General features: G+C 40.1%; 1 protein-coding gene across 16 annotated transcripts in view; it reads right to left on the reverse strand.

Annotated features, from left to right (window-relative positions):
- Positions 1-23,550, reverse strand: part of PARD3 (par-3 family cell polarity regulator) — a 919,963-nt gene that overhangs the window by 16,087 nt on the left and 880,326 nt on the right. For all 16 annotated transcript variants that reach the window (XM_063922114.1, XM_063922110.1, XM_063922109.1 and 13 more), the window contains one exon: positions 12,691-12,811. In XM_063922114.1, coding sequence (XP_063778184.1) covers positions 12,691-12,811 — 121 coding nt within the window. The remainder of the gene's footprint in view (positions 1-12,690; positions 12,812-23,550) is intronic.

Genomic DNA, 23,550 nt, shown 5'->3' on the forward strand with positions numbered 1-23,550 from the left:
GTGGCCACGAGAAAACTTATTTGAAAATGCATGCAGCCATAGGGATCATTGGGGCAGATATATTAACCTGGAGAAGAGATAAGGAAGTGATAAAGCAGTGATAAGTGGAAGGTGATAACGCACCAGCCAATCAGCTCCTGTCATTTTTCAAATGTAATGTAATGATTGGCTGGTGCGTTATCACCTTGTGCTTAGCATTGCTATATTACTTCTTTATCCCTTCTCCAGGTTAATACATCTGCCCCAATGTACCTTAAATAATAACTTTAATGTCCAATGGGTGATATTTCTATGCAAATCACACCAGCACTACAAAATATTTCTATATTTCTATATGGGTTTTAATACCTATTAGTTTCTTGAGTATATATATTCCTCTCTCTCTCTCTCTCTCTCTCTCTATATATATATATATATATATATATATATATCTATCTATATCTATATCATGCTTGCATTAACTCTGGACCATTGTATGCCCGTTAAGTATATTATATGTACTCTCTAGGTTCTTGTAGTAGAGAAAGGGGTGTTTTCTGATATAAAATTTGCCCCACCCTTCATTTAAATAATGAGTTTTCATAAATGTTTTATATATAATCTAAAAGGTTTTTATATAATCGATAATTCATTATTTTCCCATTTAACAATAAACATTTTTATACTATTCCGTCCCAATCATAGGTATTGGTATCTGTAACAGGATGCTAATGCTATGTGGAATGCATCATTCATAGGTATTGGTATCTGTAACAGGATATATGGAACGCAGCGTACTGGAAGCGGAAGCAGTGAATAATATCCTTCTGCTCCGCTTTCCGCTCAGTACAGCGATCACGCGACTTCCGGCAGAGCCGGAAGTGATGCTATGCGTTCTGGGAAACGGAGCGCATAGCATCGGAGATATCTTTTATTGGATTTAGGATCCTTGCTTGGTTTTAAGATTCCCCGCCACTTGATGGGCTAAGTCGATTGTTGAATTCGGGAGCGGTATGTAATCCATTGCCCTGTTTTTTTGTTCTTTGTTATAGCGCTATGTCACTTCCGGCGGAACCGGAAGTTACACCATGCGTTCCAATAGGTGGAACGCACGAAGGATACGATATCGTCTTCTTATTTAGGGACTGTTTTTTTATATCCTCATTGATTTTAATGTAACATTAAGTTAAGCACATAAGATCTTTATATTTAATATTTATGTATTTTGAAGATTGGGTTGTTTTATGAATTGTTAAGCATGACCACACCCCCTGTAACAGGAAGTAGGCATGTTCACTGCTGCCTTTAAATATCTGGTTTTTCCAAACATGTGCACACCTTGATAAAGACCATATTGGTTGAAACGCGTTGGTGTTGACGGCTGGCCAGGACTCGGTGAAGGTACTAGCTTAATAGGGGAAGCTCTATAATCACCCCTATATGTGTGATATTGTGCCTTCCATCTGAAGGTCACTTTGGATACGCATGCTTATCTTTTAATAGTGAACTTGTACCAATAAAATTGATGTACGTCTGCACTATGGAGGTCATTCCGAGTTGTTCGCTCGCAAGGCGATTTTAGCAGAGTTGCTCACGCTAAGCCGCCGCCTACTGGGAGTGAATCTTAGCATCTTAAAATTGCGAACGATGTATTCGCAATATTGCGATTACACACCTCGTAGCAGTTTCTGAGTAGCTTCAGACTTACTCGGCATCTGCGATCAGTTCAGTGCTTGTCGTTCCTGGTTTGACGTCACAAACACTCCCAGCGTTCGCCCAGACACTCCTCCGTTTCTCCGGCCACTCCTGCGTTTTTTCCGGAAACGGTAGCGTTTTTTCCCACACGCCCATAAAACGGCCTGTTTCCGCCCAGTAACACCCATTTCCTGTCAATCACATTACGATCGCCAGACCGATGAAAAAGCCGTGAGTAAAATTCCTAAGTGCATAGCAAATTTACTTGGCGCAGTCGCAGTGCGGACATTGCGCATGCGCATTAAGCGGAAAATCGCTGCGATGCGAAGATTTTTACCGAGCGAACAACTCGGAATGAGGGCCTATGGCTCTCCATTATTTGTCTTCCATGTGAATGAAATTTAGGACACAGACAGAGAGCAGAAAAGAAGTGGGACATCCAGTCACAAGTTTACTTACATTGGCCATTTTGCACTGTTTAGAAGATCCAGGAAGAGACCAGATAAGAGACTTACATGGAATCAGTGACTTTTTAATTTATTTTATTCATTTCATTCTTTTGACTGTCATCTTAAGTGATTCAAGTAGGACTGTGTATTTTTATGATTGAGATAAATCAGTATTTGGAGACGCCTTTCCAGAGGGTCCGATATCCCCATTTGACCAGTGCGCAGGAACTATACTTTTTGTTTGTACTACAAAATAGACATTTAGTAATAAATAACAGATAACAGGCAAGATTATGTCTGGACTGAAACATGGTAGGAGATCAGATGCTATTGCCTCAACTAAAAATAGCTGCTATTGTAAAAGACATATCCATGCCCCTGTACAAACACTGCGTATGAGAGCAGGGCATAATTATAAACATGGAGGAAGGCAAACCAACATGACAGCAGTCCAGCTCTGTCCTCTGCCCAGCTCCTCGTCTGCTAGTGATTGTGTTGACTCTGAGAAAAAAAATCACTGTACGTAAGTACAAATCACATCACAGTCACCCAGTGCAAACAGGCTGATTGCCTTACAGAATAGACGTAGAAATCCCATTACAATGTCTATTGCCTCTGTCTACAACAGTTATTTTTGAAGAATGTTTCTAAGAGAAAGTGCACTGTCCACACAAGTGCAGATATCAGACTGGTAACGCGGTGGGGACTAGCAGTGGACAGACTCTGGATATTTACCAGGTTCATCGATGCTTGCATGAAGTGGATGATCACAGGAACTTCCGACACCAAAAACAAGGCATGATGGGACATGTAGTTATTTCCTGTACTCGTAGTGGGAATATATAAGTACTGGTATAGAAATGTAATGTGACTGGCCAAGGGCTGCCTAGTCCTCAGAAGCTTTAGTGAGTTTGGTAGTGTGAAATCTTATTTCAGATTTATTTTTATTTTTTTACTACTACTGCACAGTATAAAACGGATGCAGACAGATTATTTAATTATTGTGATTCAGTGACTGACTGATGTATGTATATAGATGTGCAATGAGGGGTAAACTGTGCCCCGTGTATGTCAATTGACATATACAGGTTGAGTATCCCTTATCCAAAATGCTTGGGACCAGAGGTATTTTGGATATCGGATTTTTCCGTATTTTGGAATAATTGCATACCATAATGAGATATCATGGTGATGGGACCTAAATCTAAGCACAGAATGCATGTATGTTTCATATACACCTTATACACACAGCCTGAAGGTAATTTTAGCCAATATTTTTTGTAACTTTGTGCATTGAACAAAGTGTATCTACATTCACACAATTCATTTATGTTTCATATACACCTTAGACACACAGCCTGAAGGTCATTTAATACAATATTTTTAATAACTGTGTGTATTAAACAAAGTTTGTGTACATTGAGCCATCAAAAAACAAAGGTTTCACTGTCTCACTCTCACGCAAAAAAGTCCGTATTTCGGAATATTCCGTATTTCGGAATATTTGGATATGGGATACTCAACCTGTACTGTAATAAGGATAATACTTTACCTGATTAATCTAGATAAATCTGTAATAAGGGTGATACTGTTACTTATGTATCCAGACGATGTATAATGGAAGCTGCATAAAGACTAAGCACATAACGTGATCCCCAGTCACTGGGTGAGACAGGCAGATGCCTGATGCTTGGTTGGGTGCCCATAGCAGAGATCAGGGCTCTTTGTACATTATGCCTGCATTGCTATGGGCCCAACAACTAAAGGCCAGTACTCACTGGTCGATGTGGGAGAGATGTGTGCTGAGCGAACCGCTCAGCACACATCTCTCCCACCGCTCAGCACAGCGCAATGTGTGCTGAGCGTGCGGAGGGAGACGGGGGGGGGGGGGGGGGGGGGGGGGGGCGCTCATTCACCCGCTGGGTGAAATGAGCGACCTGCTAGATTGGCCTGCATGCAGGCCAATCTAGCACCAGCGGGGGTACACACGGAGCGATCATGCTTAAAGTCTAAGCAATCTAGTCAGATTGCTTAGATTTTAAGCAGCGATCGCTCCGTGAGTTCCCCCCTTAACAACTCATGTACACACAATCACCTGACAGACAGTCCTAAGACTCATTCCCTCTGCAGATAGCAAACTATAAACCGCACTGCACTATTTCCGCCTCCCATCTGCCCTTGATCGTGCAGACAACATACTGTAATCACACTCAGAGCACTTGCAGAGTATACTGTATTAATCAGTCCGTTACTAGGCGTGGCCGGAGCGCCTGCCACACAAAAATCGATTCTCCAAAATTGTGCAGCCAGGGTGCCAGTCACCCGATCCAACACCAACAACATAGAGAACGTTATACCCACACATACGGATACACTTCGACCACTGGTTCTTTCAACGCACAGCAGAATGATAAGTGCAGCGTGATATATACCTATTCCAGTCGCAGATTATTAGTCTTATTATTAACAGTTTCTTATATAGCGCAGCATATTCCGTTGCGCTTTACAATTGGAACAACAAAAACAGAACAGAACTGGGTAAAAACAGACAGACATCGAGGTTGGAAGGCAGATTATTCATAAATATAAAAAATATATATATAAATTCTATTTTGCAATGGCCAATGTGGTATACAACAGCAGCATACCAATTACATTGGAGTAAAGGATTTTTAAATGTTATTGAAGATCTTAAGTTTTTTTTTTTTTTAATTCAGTGCAGTAACGAAATGTTTCCACATTACGTACTGTTGTATTACATGTAAAATTAGGAATAGTTTCTTTGTATAATATTAGTGCCAGTGTGGGTCTCTAAACAGCAGCTCTTTAAAATTCTGAGCTTTTTAAGATATTCAAAGTACAGTGCTTTCTTACATGGTTACTGTGTTTCATCCATTGAAACTTTCTGCATAAACACAGGTTATATAAATCTTAGCAAGCGTACAATGTCAGCAGAGCATTTACAAAGCAGTACCGGGTCTAATTGGAAATATATAATTATATGATATATTGAGTACATGGAATTGAATTCTAGCCATTGTGCATCAAAATTACAACCCTGTAATTCAATAGCTCAGGAGATGTCCTTGAATACGTTTCCATCTTACATTTTAAGGTTGCTAAGGGGAATGTGCAACATTTTTTTTTTCATTAAAAGCTAGCAGCAATTGGTAGCAGATGTATTAATTCAGACAGAATGCAACACTTTTGTGTACCCCTGTGAAGTACACAAGCAGACATTGAAAGGCGTTCTCTGAAGGGCATTATGACTCTTTTCTAATGCACAGCAGGAGAGACAGACATGAATGATGCCCAAGTAAGTGCCTGCCACAAAGTGAAACCTTCAAAGATCTGCTGCCCCCCAAAATGCTCTGAAACCCCATCAAAGTATTTATTTTACAAAATGACTGTATTCTGTGGAAAGATTTCAATGTTAAAAGCAGAATGTTCTTTGAAGAAAAATATATTTCAATAACCGAGGTTAAAAAAAAAAGGTTTCACTACAGTAATTCATCAATGACCTTTTAGGTTTAATTTTTTAGTCTGATCGTGACACAAGCACAAGTTGTATAGGTCAGATTTTTAGAGATACATCTATGTATTTTTAATTCTCCAATTGTATACAAGAACTATTTTTAACAAAAACTGTCACATGGGCTTATTTATTAAACAATGTTAAGCCACTATGGCAAAATTAAGCATATGTCTTACCATTGCCCCATAGTTGTCTATGGGGGAAACAATATTGAGATATTTTACTCCTTTGCTGCTAAGGATGAGTGGGACTCGTACTAAGCACTGCAGGTGTTCAACATGGAAAACTTACTTAACATTTTCTGTTGAGCAGGGTAGGCTGAGGACTTGATGATTTCATTGCACTGGGAGCGAGATTACATAATTAAGCTAAGCCTCTTTCAGACAAAACACTGTATATATTATTAAAAGGCAGGAAATAGGGAATAAAGCATTAACAGTGATGTATCTTCTTCAGTCTGGTCCACATACGGCCGAGGTTGGGAATGCCTGCTCTAATGTACGTCAAGCAGTACTCTATGTAGCTTACAATGTAAATGCAAATGCTGTAATTGTCAGAATACCAATATGCTGCAGACGTCGCCTCATTTAGATAGGACCTAGTGGAAGCGCATATTCTTTATGTTGGTCAGATCCAACGTTCATTTCTATCCGCTGTTGCTTTGACTTGCACACATCAGAGATAAATCAGTCAAACCCAAGCGCCAGGTTACAGATGGATTGAGTGGAATATAACCACCTGTTCCTACAATCAGATCTGAGGTGCAGACTATCTTTGTATTTCATTACCATTGGATTTGGTTGGAGGCCTCATCCATCTGGCAGTAAAGCAGTTAAATATAACAAAGATAATATCGGTTTTAAACTTCCCCTTCAGAAAGCCAGCCATCTGCTCAGCAAAAGTATTATTTGAAGTCTGAATGTTAAGTATGTTAATGATATTGCTTCAATTCTCCAACACGGACCTGGAAAACAGACATCTGCTCAACAAGTACATGAGCTGCAAGCCGTTGCCCCTCCACTAAACAGGGACCAGCAATGTTTATGCTGTTTCCTTGTGATGCATTTTACAGTAGAAAGTCAGCTACAGAAAGACACAAGCCATGCGTTGCTAGAGATAGGGCAGCGCTGTACCACCATCACCTTCCACTAGGTGGCAGTGCTACAAGATTTGTTTTCTTTTACCTTGGCACTTAAACATTACTTTGGGAAGGTGTAGCGATGCTGTTTGTTCTTGGTAGGACACAAAGATATGTTCCCAATACCCATAAAAATCAAATAGTATTTAATTATCTAAAATGCACTTTTGCATATAAAATAGTACAGACTTTACCAGGATTATTTCTTTAAATGATAAAGTCAATTATGTATTTTATCCTACTGACAAGTTGGTTTAAAGATAACAATGAATTTGCCAAACACCTATTACAGCTTACCACAAAATAAACACTGTAAAGGCCCATATAGACGGGCCGATGTGGGAGAGATGTGTGCTGAGCGAACCGCTCAGCACAAATCTCTCTTGCCGCTCAGCACAGCGCGGTGTGCTGAGCGTGCGGGGGGAGCCGCTCATTTCACCCAGCGGGTGAAGTGAGCGACCCGCTAGATTGGCCTGCATGCAGGCCAATCTAGCAGCAGCGATAGCGATGCGCGATGGCTGCGCATCGCTATCGCTGTAGGGGGTACACACGGAGCGATAATGCTTAAATTCTAAGCAATCTAGTCAGATTGCTTAGAATATCGCTCCGTGAGTACCCCCCTTAACACAAGCAATACAATCCTGTTGAATTAATTGGAGTGGTATTTCATCCATTTACAGAATGAGGCCAGTGTGGAATTGGACAAATAATAAGGTGATAAATCAGCTGTAATGATTACTAATAATTAGTAACTACAATAAATTCATAATGGTCAGTAGTTTACTGTGCCAAAGGTTTTCTGCACACACCAGCAACCTGCCCCTATACTTACTGTGCACCCTTCACCAACAGGACATGTGGCCAATAGAGCGTTGCCATTTATAACACTTCCCTAATATACTACAAGGTGAATTCTGCATACAAAACTGCAGTAAATGTATTCATTCCATAGAGATCATTCACTTTACTATACCACCCGCTCTCGTACTTGTTTCCTATGGGAGGTGCCAGAGGATGACATCATGGTGGGAAAGGTGAAGCATCATGAGTCGCATTACTGCAGTCCCACCCTCGCTGTACAATGATGAAATGTGAGGAACTCTGCAATGGCTGTGAGGCTATGACAACACAGTTCGCTGCAAGCCAAGTAATAAAGCCATATGTGCCTACTCTCCTAGATTGCCTAGAAGGCTACCGAAAATCGTGTGGCTCTCTGGACACCCAGAGGAGTGGGCAAGTCTCCTGCAGGCCACCCGCAAACTCACTTCCCGAGTAAAGTGGGTGGTTCGGGCGGCCGATGATGCAATTTGAGTCTTCATAGCCCAATACACTGCACAATGCTTGTAATTGTGGCATTGCATAGCAGGGCAGCCATCATGCCCCTGTGCCGCCAACTTGCCTGCAACATGCACCCTGCAGTGCCCGCTCACAGAGGTGTTTGCCCAAAGGTTGGCAAGTATGCATCAAGCCGCTGAACAGCCCACTTTCACTGGGAGGCTGGTCTTCTGTCATGGGAGAGCTCCCTGGATATAGAACATCTACCAGACATTACAGGAGAGCAGGCAAGCATAGCGTAGCAATAGTACCAGTTTAGCCTGTGATTTAGGCTAACAGTAATCCAATCGAGTAATGTGAATTAAACCACCTACATTCAGGATCTACATGCATGAATAGCAACACGGAAAAGTTTTATTATTACACTGGGTTTATGTTGCTGTACAATTCATTCTTACATTAAGTTGGAGTCTTGTGCTCATAATCTAACACCAGTCTGCTGGCCTGTACACACAAAATGTGTCCTCACCTAGCATGTTTGTGCCAAATGGAACGACTTAGGCATCACGCCATGTGTAGCAATGAGGACTGCTTCTTAGTTACATTGTAGCTGGAACATAACTATGCTCACAGTGTACCAGGGACGCTAGATTACTACTTTTGTTGTACAGGAATTGTTATAAAGCGTGTATAAAGTCACAGATTAACTAGTACAATACATTGCAGGAGGCCACCCGTATTAGAACTACCCTTTGTACCCAGATTGGTGATGTAGTCACACACTGAAGCACATGTAATGCTAACCCCAGTAGTCTGTGTCCTTGCACTGTACTTTTGTTGCATTAGTGATACGCCTAAAACGCATTTTTGAGAAAAAAAGACGATTGCCACGGCTAAGTCACAAAGTCTGTGTTTTGCACCAAATGGGGATATTTGGTACATTTGAGCAAAGGTGAAGGTACTTGCTTTTGGACCCAAACAGAAAATAGATGATGGATGAACACATCTATAAGTTTCTGCAATGTACATGAGTAGCTGGCTCCACACACGGAAGTACAGTGATTTGTGTAAGTTGTCACTTTACTTCTTGCTCATCTCCAGGACAGGCACTTATTAAAGCCCATATTCCAGTGACTGTACCGTGTCTTAATACGTAACCTTGAAAACATATTTTGCATTGTCCTTATATGCAGTAATACAGAATGGTAATTTTTGGGGGCATATCACTTAATTTAATAGATACAGTATGCCCCTATATAAGACAGTTAATTAATCATTGACGGTCTTAAACTATTATATTTCATCCAAAAATAATAAGATATGGCTTGATAAAAACTTATTATCAGATTGGGAATTTAATTAGCGTGAAATGCTGCTTTTGTGATAAAACTGGGTTTTTATCGCGACCTGCGAAAAGCCACTAATCGTCAGCAAAAAATTGACAAAAAAATGATTCACATTAAATCTCTGTACGTTTACCGAAAATGTATTTTCTCCACCTCCTGAGTAGGTGAAAAGTTGAAAAAAATTCTATTAAGATAAAAAAAAAACCCTGGGAAACCCCCCTGAATGACTAATTAGGCACTTAGAAGTTTTTAATTATTTTTAATTGGTCAATAATGACATGTCATTTCTGGGTCAAAACGTGCAAAATGATGGCAATTGGGGTACAAAATATGGGACAGGTATATTGGGGTTCTTTATGAGTGGGACACATTTTTATGTACCCCAATTTAATTTGAGCACTTATTTTGCTGAAAAACATGTAAAAAAAATGCATATATCAGAGTACCCCAAATCTTTTTAGTATGACCACTAATAGATTTCTATACTGTTTTCCTACAGTATATTTGTTTTTTTGGGGGGTACAGGCAGATTTCCCAATTTTCACCTACTCCTTTCTCTGGTTCTGCCAACAAGAATTATCACATGAATCCAGTTTTCCCGCATTTTCAATTGAACAGGTCGAATCACGAGACCATGCATGCGCCCCTTTTCGTGCGATAGCCGCAAAGAGTTCAATTGCGCTAAATTACCATGTTTTCACGGCTAATTAAATCCCTCCAATGTAGTTTATAATATGTCCAACTCCTAAATGAACCCAGCTGACGTGAGCTTTAACTTCAGCCACAGAGGCTGAGAAAATTCCCAAGGACATTCAAACATTAGTATTCCAACGCATTTCGCACAGATGTGTGCTGCGTGCGCACAGACATCGGAAGACACTATACACAGCAGAGCCGTTAATCTAATATTTTGGCACAGACAATATAATAAAGCATTTTAGGATAGCAATAAACTGGTTGGTTTTGTATAATATGTTAAACTTCTATACTCTTTTTAATTTGAAAAAAATGTGCAAATATAACAAGTAAATTTTATGGAATAAGAACAGGAAGTTATAACAGCCACAGTGAAGACAAATAAAGTAATGTTTTGTGAAGTCTAATGATGGAAAGAACAGAAACTAAAGGCCTAAGAATGATCAATGTATAAGACAATAAATAAGAGACGTTTTATTGGGACTTTGACCTTGTAGGTATTCAGTTGTGTTAATGAGGACTATGCCTAAGTAGATTTTTATAGATGACATCTGCTGTGTGCTATTATACCAAGCCCACTTAAGTAGATTGTCATATGAAGCATATATAAATTCTTTTGGGGAGATGCATATGTTTATCTGACATAACTAAATGCTTGATGGCCTCGATTAAAAATGTATGGCAATGTATGGCAAAAAAAATAAAGCTTTGGAGACTCGGGGCTACGTAATATTTAGGAACATGGTTTCCCCAATTGTTCCCCACAAGGCTCTAATTCTCAGTCACTATAAATAGACCATTGTGCAGGTGGGATTGTAAATGGCTAACATCCATCTATTCTCCAAGCAATGAAAATAATTTCCTTGTGGTCAAAAAGGTTTCCCATTAATTACTCCGAGTTTTACAATTGCAGCCGTAAATTTTTTAAATAATGTTAAAACTCCAGTAAAGTTTTTAAAAGATCTAGCTGTTTTGCTCTGGGCATATTTGATTCTTGTGCTGTGCGTGAATTGCCTTATATAGTAAGACTTTTCACTCTGGTAGCATTACGACAAAGGATTTTTTATTTTATTTTGGTTACTGCTTACTGGAACTAATGTGAAATCACTTCCTGTTTGTAAATAGCAAACTGTTGTATTGAATATCTGCAGTCACACTGGGGTCTTTCTGCAAAACTGACTGAAGCATAGCTGGACTTCACATAAACGCATATATATACAACTTTGAAAACCTTCCTGTTTTACAGGAACACTGAATAGCATTTTTTTTAAGGGGGGTACTCACGGAGCGATATTCTAAGCAATCTGACTAGATTGCTTAGAATATCGGCAGGATCGCTCCGTGTGTAGCCCCCTCGGCGATAGCGATGCGCGGCCCCGCACATCGCTATCGCCGCTGCTAGATTGGCCTGCATGCAGGCCAATCTAGCGGGTCGCTCACTTCACCCGCTGGGTGAAGTGAGCGGCCCCCCCGTCTCTCCCCGCACGCTCAGCACAGATCGCGCTGTGCTGAGCGGCAGGAGAGATGTGTGCTGAGCGGTTCGCTCAGCACGCATCTCTCCTTGATCGGCCCGTGAGTACTGGGCTTTAGACTCTACAGAATCTATGTAACTATTTATTATTATTTTTTGTAACTTTATGGTTTCTTGGTAGTTACATGTTTTTTTTCCTTTGGCAAACCAAATACCACACATTAAAATTGCTAACACCCCACTGCTATCACCACAGGGTGAATGGCTCGTTAACGGAGACTAAAAAAGGCATCACTGATCCTCAAGTAAAACCAAGCATGCACATAGAAAGACAAAAAATGGACAAACAAGGTATCACTGGAACATGAGTGGTAACAAAATAAAGATGACTAACACAGAACTTCGCCTCTGTTTACCAATATAGATTTTTTACACTTGTAATCTTTTTATGAACAACGACTGCAGTAAAGCCAGCCATATTAGCTTATTATCTAAAGCAAGTAATTTATAACCAGTACAAGCTAAATAAGTGATTCTTAGTTAACTTATGTATTACCAGTAATTTATATAGCACATACATATTGCGCAGCGCTTTACATACTTTTTATATAAATAAGAAACAAAACTACAGTTTTGACTGTAAAGTAATTCTGAAGGACATTCTACTAACAAAACTTTGTTTATTTCTCAAAGAAGAAAGATAAAATTACAGATCTGTGAAAATAAGTATGAAGAACTGAAATTGCTCAGAAGGAAAATGCTGCGGAGTGTTACCAACAGTGTGTGTGTGTGTGTGTGTGTGTGTGTGTTGCATTGCTCAGCAGCTTAAAGTTTTTGTTCTGAACAATCTCTTCTTCATATTTCACAGATCTGTGATTTTTGAATTTGCTACTTTGAAAAATAAACAGTTTGATATAGCAAGAAAAAAGGAAATATTATTCCATCTAAATGACTCGCCAGATGGCAAAGTCAGATACAAAATTAAATTATCTGTAATGGACACATGCTGTGACAATAAGGAGATGAGTTGAAAGGTCAAGAAGTTGGTTGGGTGACACTGACACCCCTTATCGTCACTGTTAGGTAATGGTTCTGAAAGCACTCACCCAAGGTTGTTCAAAACTGTATGTACGCCTGCGTTCATCCACATCATCTTCATGCCTTGCTTGCTGGAATTCCTGCCGAAGACGCTGTATCCGGTCATGATTGCTTGGAGTTGATCGATTGCTGAAACAAGTGCGAAATTATAGTTAGTCGCTCAGTAAAATATTTTGTGAAATTTTGGGTGACACATTTGCAGGTACATAGACAAATTCAACAGCTAAAGAATGGCTGTTTTGTAGTCCTGAATAAAGTAGGCTGCCAGTCTTGAAAAGATCACTACAAACTCTGAGCTCCAGAAGAGGCTTCCAAAACCCAGCTATTCAGATATTGTGAAACTACAGGACCCAGCATGCTCTGACATCCTAGAGGCCATCTCTGAGGGGGAGAACTGTAATTGCAATAATACATAAAAAGTACTTTATACTACATAAAAAGTTTAACCAAAAAATGTAATCTTCAATACAAATGTAAAACCTACGTCAATCATTTTCATTATGTCCTTAAACTTCCTGTAATTTAATACTTTTTTGCACTCTATGGTAATAGCGCCATTTGAGACATCAAGTGAAAATATTTGAAAACACTATAATTAAAATAGTTTACAGCAACAATAAGTTCTTATAAGCTATAAAAGTACTGAAGGATCCAAACACATCCTTGCACACGGTGGAAACTATGAAGAGCCCTCCAATAGTGGCACCAGAGTGGCTGATTCCGGCCACCATCCAATCAGGAGCCATGATTCCCATCCAGACAGCCCAACCAAGGATTGCTGCTAGTCCTGCCAGTTCTCCTCCTCCCTTCTGAAGTGGCAGCCAGGATGTAGGAGCAGGAGGTGGCACAGAGCTGGCCCTAACCAATATGATGCCCTAGGCAAGATTTTGGCTGGTGCCCCCTAGCACCACCGCTAGTTCCGCCTCTGACCCTGCACCCTTTTCCCAACACCATCACCCCCCACCCATAGCAGTCCTTTTTTTTTGTTTTCCTACCCCCTGTAATTTAAATAAGAACAGTGTGCAAATTCGGCGCACAGCCCAAAAAGGTATGCGTTTTTGCTGGCAAGGGGCATGGCCACACAATAGTACCCCCAATTCAATTTATGCCTCACAGTAGTGCAACTGTATTCACAATTTATAATGCGATAGTGTCCCTTATTCACATTACATTACACAGTAGTTCCACTTTACCTTATATATGTTACTCCTCACAGTAGTGCCCCTCATTTACATAACATCATACTGAATTGCTCCTTATTCACATTACACCACACCATATTGCTCTTTATTCTCATTACACCACGCCATATTGCTCCTTATTCACATTACATCACACCACATTGCTCTTTATTCATATTAGACCACACAGTAGTGCCCTTTCTATACGTTACACCACACAGTAGAGCACCTTATACACATAATGCCACACATTGGTAATGCATTTATACACATAATACCACAGTAATGGCCCTTACACATATGACACACATTATTAATGTCCTTAAAAACATAATGCGCCTTACACATTATGCCAACCCTTATTAATGCCCTTATACACATAATTTCCCTTACACATATGCCACACGTTAATGCCCTTATACACGTAATGACACACATAAAGTCCCATACACATATGCCGCACATTATTAGTGCCCTTATACACATAATGACACACATAGTGCCCCTTACACATATGTTACACATTATTAATGCCCTTATACACGTAATGACACATATAGTTCCTGGCGTGAGTCAACTGGCAGCTCTGCTAACGTCGGGTGCCTACTTTTTTATGAAAATGCTTCTTATTTGCATTGCTATGTGGCTAGGATGCATAAGCAGCTTCTGCTGATTAAAGGGATATGCAGCATGCCTATATACTGTGTGCGACTGTGGCTGTATCTGCATATGAAATGCTACACACAGAATATAGGCATGCAGCATATCATTTTAATCAGTAGAAGCTGCTTGTGCCCCTAGGCATACCAGATGCCCTAGGCAATTGCCTAGTTTGCCTAGGGCCGGTTCCGAGGTGGCATTCTCCCCTCCTGCGACTGTCAGTTCAGCTCTTGGCTGTGACATTATAGCCAAGCAGCACACTCCCAGTGTCACATGGACATTATTAAAAAACAACAGTCAGCAGATAAGTTGCCAGCTGCTTAATGGATAAATAATATTATGTTCCTCATTCAAGTGGCCTCTAACCATTGGCACCCCAAACAATCTCCTAGCTTAACCTAATGGTAACACCTGGCCTGCTGCCACCTGTTCTGTGCAATGCACAGGAAGCAAAGTGTGTAATGAGGAATACAGTGGCAATCTTGACTGAAATACAAATAAAATAACTGCATGATTGGGAGTGTTTAATTACCCTCTCATATGACAGAAAAACGGCATACACTAATATGGGCAGGGGCAGCACAAATATAGCGGTGCTTATGATTTTAACATGAAACAGCGGAGACTGATATGTTTCTCACTGCAGGTTATAATTTTAAGAACAAACATAAGTGAAATGTGTATTTAGCTTAATTATGTTGCTTAGATGCTGAATGAGTACTGCAATTAAGTGGACAGCTATTACAAATTAGAATGGTGTTTTAAATATGCATTAAAAGGTGAAAGCTGCTTGCTCCATTTTAAAATGCAATAAGCTCTGCCAAGTGCCAAACATATACTGATGGCTACTTTATTACCATGGAAAAGGTCTGTCAGTGCACTTAATTTCCAGAGTTTCACTACCCAATGAGATCTGGTCATACACTACTCTCCTTTCTGGCTACTACACTTGCTGGTCTGTCTGTGGTTCTGTCTATATCAGGGCTGGCCAAACCGGTCCTCGAGATCTACCAACAAGTTCATGTTTTCCAGTCCTCCTGGAGATCTGTAGAATTGTCAGTTAGGAATGAATGCAGCACATCTTAATTAGTGATGACTACACCAGTGCACCAGTTAGGTGGTCTGGAAAATGTGAAGTGTTGGTAGATCTCGAGGACCGGTTTGGCCAGACCTGGCCTATATGATAAAGCAGCATGAGAGGCTATATGCTATCACATTTTATTAAATAACAAGGGATTTCATTTCAACCATAGAATGGATACTTTGAAGGATATACAGGATCAGGAACTATAGATGACAATTCAGTTCCTGACCAAATGCAGCATTTTACAGGGATAATGCAACCCATGAGGGCGCTTTCAGCCAGATGAACAGAGGCTCTGCTACGCGTATTATCAGCAGTGATACTTTGTGCCAGAAAGACTGTGAGCGTTGACAATTATATTTTTGGCATCTTGTACATCAGGTGAAAGTACTGGAAGCATTGTTGATATATTGCACCTTTAAGACATATGATCCCTACTTTAGCTGCTTTAAAACTTTGTTGACATCTGATAAATGCAGCACAGACAACAGGACATAGCAATGTGTAACCTTTACACCGGCTATGTAGTAGGCTAGAGATCTCTGCTGTGTGACATCTGTCATTGAGGCAATTGTAGTATTAGTGCTCTAGACTGGATACCTGCAGTAGTATAGACATGAGATGAAGCAATGGTGGCATATGATTTTAGGTCCATGGTATTTGCCAAATCAGGAGCCATGACTAGGGCCACGATAAAGGGCAACATTCAAAATGTCATTTATACAAACATTTTGCTACTGAACCAATGCTTTTAAGCACATGATACATGTTGCAATCTCAGAAGAACTACAATCCCCGTTGTGTTCAGACCTGTTTTCCAACTCAAATAGTACAATTTACTTTCCTGCCCTGTCCAAGCTTCCAGTAACAAACCTTCCAAAGCTGTGACAGCCCATAGAAATTGGGTGCGCCTCCTCTCTCTTATGGGCGCCAGGCTAAATTTGTTCTCATTATCTCCAAAACAATAAAAATATCCTTCCAATATAAGCAATGGGAAGCATGGTATTAAATACTAAACGGTGCGACAGGGTTTCCCTAGTGCCTGCCAAATTTACAATGCATTCCAGACAAACGGTATACAAAGAAAAGTAAATTATAGCTGCAATACTCATACGTTTGTTTTCTCTCTGTCCGTGGCAGAGATGAGCAATCAGATTGGCACATGCTTATCACACAAGATACAAGCTTTTGAAATGCAATATGCTATTTAAGTACTGGCTATCTTATCATACAAGAGCACTTTGATTTGAGGCAATAATACAATCCATTCCATCTGATACTGAAGGATAGCGTGTCAGAATGTACTGTTGGTGGATGTGCATGGTCACTGCACTGATTACACTATATTATATGCAAATCATTTCTGTGTGATGATAGGATCTGCTATTTACCCAACTGTATGCAGTAATCATGTACTGGGACTGAATGCATTCCAACGGAATTTCGGAATCTTCTGACATCTTCAATCAATCAGAAAATACATAGGGAAAAAAAATAAAAAAATAAGGTGGGTTTGAGCCTGCACTCAGAGTCCTACAGAATGTTCAGCTATTAAACTCCTGTTTGTTCATCGGCTTATTCACACATAGAGGTCTGTTACGTGACATTGTGGAAGTTTTCAAAGTCACTAAATTACTCTTACCATTGTTGTTTTAACCTGGAAACTATATACTATGTGTAGTTGCAACACTTCTAGTGCAGGAGAGAAGCCACAAATACACAGAAACTGTGTTCCAAGAGAACAACACACTAATCTCCATAATAAGCCTGATCATTTTAAGGTCACATGTTATAAATGGTACAATATTACAGAAATTAAATTTTCATGCAAGCTCATTACGGCTGCAAAACAACATTCTATGATGTTATTTTGCTACAAATCCTCTGTACTGTGAATACCCCCTACCCCAACGGCAAGGGCAAGCATAGTGCCGTGTATTTCCATTACTCTAAACTATTTTATAAATAACCCCAGCCACTTCTAATGAGAAACAATACACCATGGGCAAGGTCAGAGGCAGGCAGGGGGGTGATAAAAGTGCACATCCAACACTTTAGCTAAATGGTCACAGGTATGTATATAAACTTCTGAGGATAGGGCAGATTCAAATTAAGAAATGTTTTTTTTTCATAGCATTCATTAAAAAAATAACACCTACCCAGTGACCGCCGGTCCCGTGCTACTCTGCTAGTGCCTGTCACCTTTTCTCATGTCTTTTTACCCTAAAATGCATATCAGTTGCAAAGTGATGCACCAGCAGACTGTACTGATTAAAATAGATATGCAACAATTGCATATCTGTGTGCGACCGAGTCTGTATATGAAGCACAACGGAACTTGGCATGGAAAGAAGCCAAAGCTGCTGCAACGTAGCACTTCTTATACAGATTCAGACTCGGTAGCACACAGATATACATGTGTCGCAAACCAAATGAATCTGCAGTGTCTCCTGGTGCGCCCTAGTCATGTCACATTGTGATTTATACGCATTTTTGGTTTACAAAAATGAAAAAAGATGCCCGGCGCTAGCAGAGTTGCACGGGACCTGGGGCATCGTGAGGGGCCGTTAATAATGTATGAGGACACATCTGTACCATTTGGAAAACATACAATAGCACGGTGTTGTGTAGCAACTTTTTATATTTTAAAGTTTGTTAATTCTACATAAGATTTTATTTATTAACAGTTTCTTATATAGCGCAGCATATTCCGCTGCGCTTTACAATTTGATCAACAGTAATAGACAGAGGTGGATTGGGATCAAAAACCCGGGAAATTTATGGAAGCAGCCCTAATAGGGGTGGGGTCTGTTGAGTGGGCACGATTACTGCTCAGAAGGCCTGAATATATGTAGGCATTTGAAGAGAAAAATTTCAGGGGCGTGACTTTGTGGGGGAAAGGGCGTGGCCACATAATAGTGCCAATTCACATTACACCACACAGTAGTGCTGCTTATACAGATTGCACCAGGTAGAACCTCCTATACACACTGCGCCAGGTAGAGCATGTTACACATACTGTGCCAAATAGAGCACGTTCTACACTTTGCACCAGGTAGAGAACATTATACACATTGCAACAGGTAAAGCACATTATACACATTGCACCAGGTAAAGCACATTATACACAATGCACCAGGCAGAGCACGTTATACACATTGCACCAGGTAGAGCACCTTATACACACTGCACCAAGTAGGTCACATTATACACATTGCACCAGGTAAAGCACATTATACACATTGCACCAGGTAAAGCACATTATACACATTGCACCAGGTAAAGCACATTATACACACTGCACCAGGTAAAGCACATTATACACATTGCACCAGGCAGAGCACGTTATACACATTGCACCAGGTAGAGCACCTTATACACACTGCACCAAGTAGGTCACATTATACACATTGCACCAGGTAAAGCACATTATACATATTGCACCAGGCAGAGCATGTTATACACGTTGCACCAGGTAGAGCACCTTATACACATTGCACCAGGTAAAGCACATTATACATTTTGCACCAGGCAGAGCACCTTATACACATTGCACCAGGTACAGCACATTATACATATTGCACCAGGCAGAGCATGTTATACACATTGCACCAGGTAGAGCACGTTATGCACTATGCGCCAGAGTACTCTGATGAAGGATTAAACTTTGAAACGTTAGTACTGTGCTGGTGGTAGTGCAGTGTCTTTATTTGTATGTATAAGTCCGGTGAGTGCCGCCACTAACAAATTGCCTAATATATATATATATATATATATATATATATATATATATATGTGTGTGTGTGTGTGTGTATATATATATATATATATATATATATACACACACTGTGTGTGTGTGTGTGTGTGTGTGTATATATATATATATATATATATATATATAAAAAATACATATATAATATATAAAATATATATGTTGCAGCAGGCAGGCACACTATATAATTATTAAATGTGGTACAGCAGAGTAGAGTAGACTGACTGTCACACAACTGGTGTGTGACGCAGTCAGAATTAGCTGGTTGCCGCGTCCAAGTTTTATCAGCAGCCGCTCCTTTGTACAGTATCAGTGAGGCAGGAGTTGGAGCTGTCAGTAATGTTGCCCCTCATTGGCTGGCCATCACCCCCTATGCAGGCTGCCGCCGCCAGCCTGGCTCAGCAGAGTGGTTGGCAGTGAAGTCATGTATATCTATTGCTATCACCTTACTGATTTTTCTGACAGTATTTTGGCTGCCTGGTATTATCAGTAGATTCCTGCCCCGCGATAAAGCCCCCAAAGGGAAAAAGCAGCTGACATCATCTGAAAATGGCGTTAGTTAGCAGGGACAAGCTCTACGTCCCAATAGTGAATAATGGGGATTGCGGTATCCTGTTACTTAGCTAGACACAGGAGACATTTTTTATATCACCTACAATCAAATTAAATTACAGGAATACATACATTATGTGGAAACTGCTATTTCACGCTTGACTCATGGGGTCGATAAGATTGATAAATATGCCCTATAACCTGCACAGGATCTAGGCATCTACTTTCACAGTGTTTTCCAAATAAGTCTACATGGGTTCTTATAGATCAAGATTTATACAGTATCTGCTGTATAAATATGTAAGGTAGAAGTTGGGTTAATCAAGGTAATAGAAGTTGGGTTAATCAAGGTAATTCAATAGATTAGCGAGATGCTGTGCTAATATAATAGACTATAAAGCAAACTGGATAGGACTATTGTGTAAACTGTAAAAGAAAAATAACCTATTGCTTGTGCTCTTATTAATACCCCTTTTCCATCTACACGATGCGGGTCGCAGCTGGGAGCCCGACACGGGTGCTACCTGGCTGCGACCCGCATCGGCCCCTTTCCCGTCAGCAGTCACCATCCCGGCATATTGCCGGGTTGGTGACGCTGCTGGTGACGCGGTAGGGGCGGCGCTGGGAGAACACATGATCTCCCAGCGCCACCTTCCATACAGTGTAAACGGGAACCGTGTCGCATCGACACGGCTTCCGTTTACACTACATTCTTACCCGGATCATTCCCGTGTACTACCCGGGTAGGATTCCCGGGAGCCGTTTCCACTAGCAAAAAACACGGGTAAATGCGTGCCCCCGTGCATTTACCTGTGTTTTTTGAGCTAGTGGAAAAGGGGTATAACTTGAAGGGTGTTTAATTATAAAACAGAACTGAAAATAAGACTAGTGTGCTGAAAGGCATTTTAATATACATTTAAAGTTTAATTTACACATAAAGTATGAAGTTACCTTTATTACAGAGTTAGTGACATTGGCACTAAGAGTCAATGGTGCCTGCTGCCACTTATATTAGCACCCTTGAGTCTCAGGGGTGAAGACGCACACTTGTTTACATGAAAGTAATTTCAGGACTGTTATAAACTAGGGCAATAAGAAGTCATTGCTCTTGTTAAGAAGGCGAGTGGGTTAACGACCTGTTTCATTGCTAACATCACCCCCTATGCAGGCCGCCAGCCGCCATCGCGGCAGCGTTAACTGAAGCTTCTGCGCATGCACAGTAGCTCTGTAAAGCATTTAAAAAATGGCCGCCGTTGGAGCATCTGAGCATGCGCAGCAGCTCCGACGGCGGCCATTTTTTAAATGCTTCACTGAGCTTCTGCGCATGTACAGAAGCTTCAGTTAATGCTGCCGTGATCGCGTAGGGGGTGATGGCCAGCCAATGAGGGGATGCCGGACCGGCCAAACGGAATCCGGTTCGGCGTCCCGGCACACCAATCCGCTCCTGGTAATAGAACAAAACTGGGTAAAAACAGACAGACATAGAGGTAGGAAGGCCCTGCTCGCAAGCTTACAATCTCCGCAGTGGTTCTTCGTATCTATGGAAAGCAGGTGATAATGATGTTATCCTATGACTTATATATAAAGCTTGGCACATTGTATAATTAGTAACATGTATATTTTGTTAGCACTATAAATATATGGTACAAAATAAAACAAATTTTGTACAAGATTTCTAAAAAAACAAAAACAAACCAAAAACAAAAAGCTTTTGAAAACAGCACTAGTTTAATCAGACCGAGAATTCACTACAAGATATTTTACAAAAACCCATTTTAATATTCTTCACAAGTCCAAATTAATTGAATCTGCTGAAAATATATTATTTTACCTTGGCATGAACTTGTAATTAAACAGAGTACAAACATATTCTAGCACAACTGGCAATTAATTTAACTAAAAAATTTCCCCTTTAAATTAATTTAATCAAACGAACTGTAAGTGGCATCGTTATCTGGAATGAAGATGTGAATACAAATATGATTATTGATATGATAATAACGGCAGTAAGTCAGCATCCTAAAAGTGTTTTATTATTTGTCTTTTGAGGTTCTTTGAAGCATAAGATTACTATCATAATTTTTATTTTAATTACCATAAAAGCAAAAGCAAATTGTTTAATGTAACATCATAAAGATGTTTTATAATGTTGCATGATGGAGGTGGAGAGAAGGGGTGGGGGGTGGGTTTAGTCATAATGTTGCAATATTTACCCTCATAAATCTGGATAATAATTAACAGCATAACATCCCAATACACTATGACTTCTTTTTTTATTGGCTAGAACGTATTAGACAGTGTTTTCTTGTGACATCTTGCAGTATAATTTCCCATCAAGCGTGTACACAATTTTAAACCTTGGAATTGATTTTCTAAAGTAGCTTTATGTGAGTCTGGCATTATGTGCAATCATGGGGAAACAAAATAAAAAGAAGGACAGCTAACCCTAAAATTGCTGAATAGATAGACTACTTTACTCAGAATAATGCCTCCCAGTTGGGAGCACACCGCAGAGAAAAGTGCCAATTTTTGTTTCTGCAAGAGTCATCCTTGTAGGGGGTGCGACAACACAACAATTTTGTGTGAATTTCCCTCAGCTATCCAAACAAAGATGAGACAGGCCTCTTTATCCACAGCAATGAAAATTCTACTCTAAGAAAGAAAAAAAAGAAAAAAGGCAAAACAAAAATCTGGCAGACATTTTTATAGCTCACTGTGGGGATACAAAATTGAACCGGAATACTCTAAGGCAGGAGAGAGAAAAAAAAGCAATTTAGGCATTTTGAAATTAGGTATAACAACATATGTAATTGCATAGCAAGACACACTACATTTTACCCACTGTGAACCTTTCTTTTATTTAAGTGGATACAGAGATTGCCTTCAAAGAGGTATAATCTTCTATAATTATTTTAGGTGTTCCAAACAATTACAACACATCAGGGAAAAGGGAGGAGGCACAATGACACCAGTCCTAGAGGAGTCACGTCCTAATGCCCCCTATATGTGGTCAGGGTAGTACTGGGATGAGCACCAGCTGGTAAGTGTTCCAACACAGAACAGGTCAATAGGAACATTGATGCAGCTTTGGTGTAAATAACAAACAGGAGATTTAGTAAAGCCATTTTGGAGAAAGGCGTGTGTACGTTTTATATCTTGATACAGTGAAACTAAAATAAGACTGTGTCTGCTGTAACATGTTTGAAAGGCAGAAGAGAGTTATGATGATGTTGGAAATTAAGTTACTCATCTTACAGTGCCATATTTTTGTGAATTCTACATATGTATACAGTCACTGACTTGGATCAATCGATAGGGCTTTCTTTATACTTGTATGTTTCAGTAGACTATTTGGTAATGCCACACCTGATTACACATGAAACCAAATACACTATAATAATGAAAGTGCCTTTCTCCCAATGAGACCCAAAGAACTTTACATTTTACCAAAGTATGCGGCTGCCCTCTTGGGATGCTCTCTGTACAAAGTAAAGTCCCTAGCACACACTTACACAAACACACATATTACAGATTTTCCTTGGGTTTTGTCAGGAGCCAATCACCTTAACCAGTCTCTTTTTGAATGTGACAGGAAAGAGAAGCATTTGGAGCAACATCA

The sequence above is a fragment of the Pseudophryne corroboree genome, chromosome 5, assembly GCF_028390025.1.
Source record: "Pseudophryne corroboree isolate aPseCor3 chromosome 5, aPseCor3.hap2, whole genome shotgun sequence".
Classification (NCBI taxonomy): Eukaryota; Metazoa; Chordata; class Amphibia; order Anura; family Myobatrachidae; genus Pseudophryne; species Pseudophryne corroboree.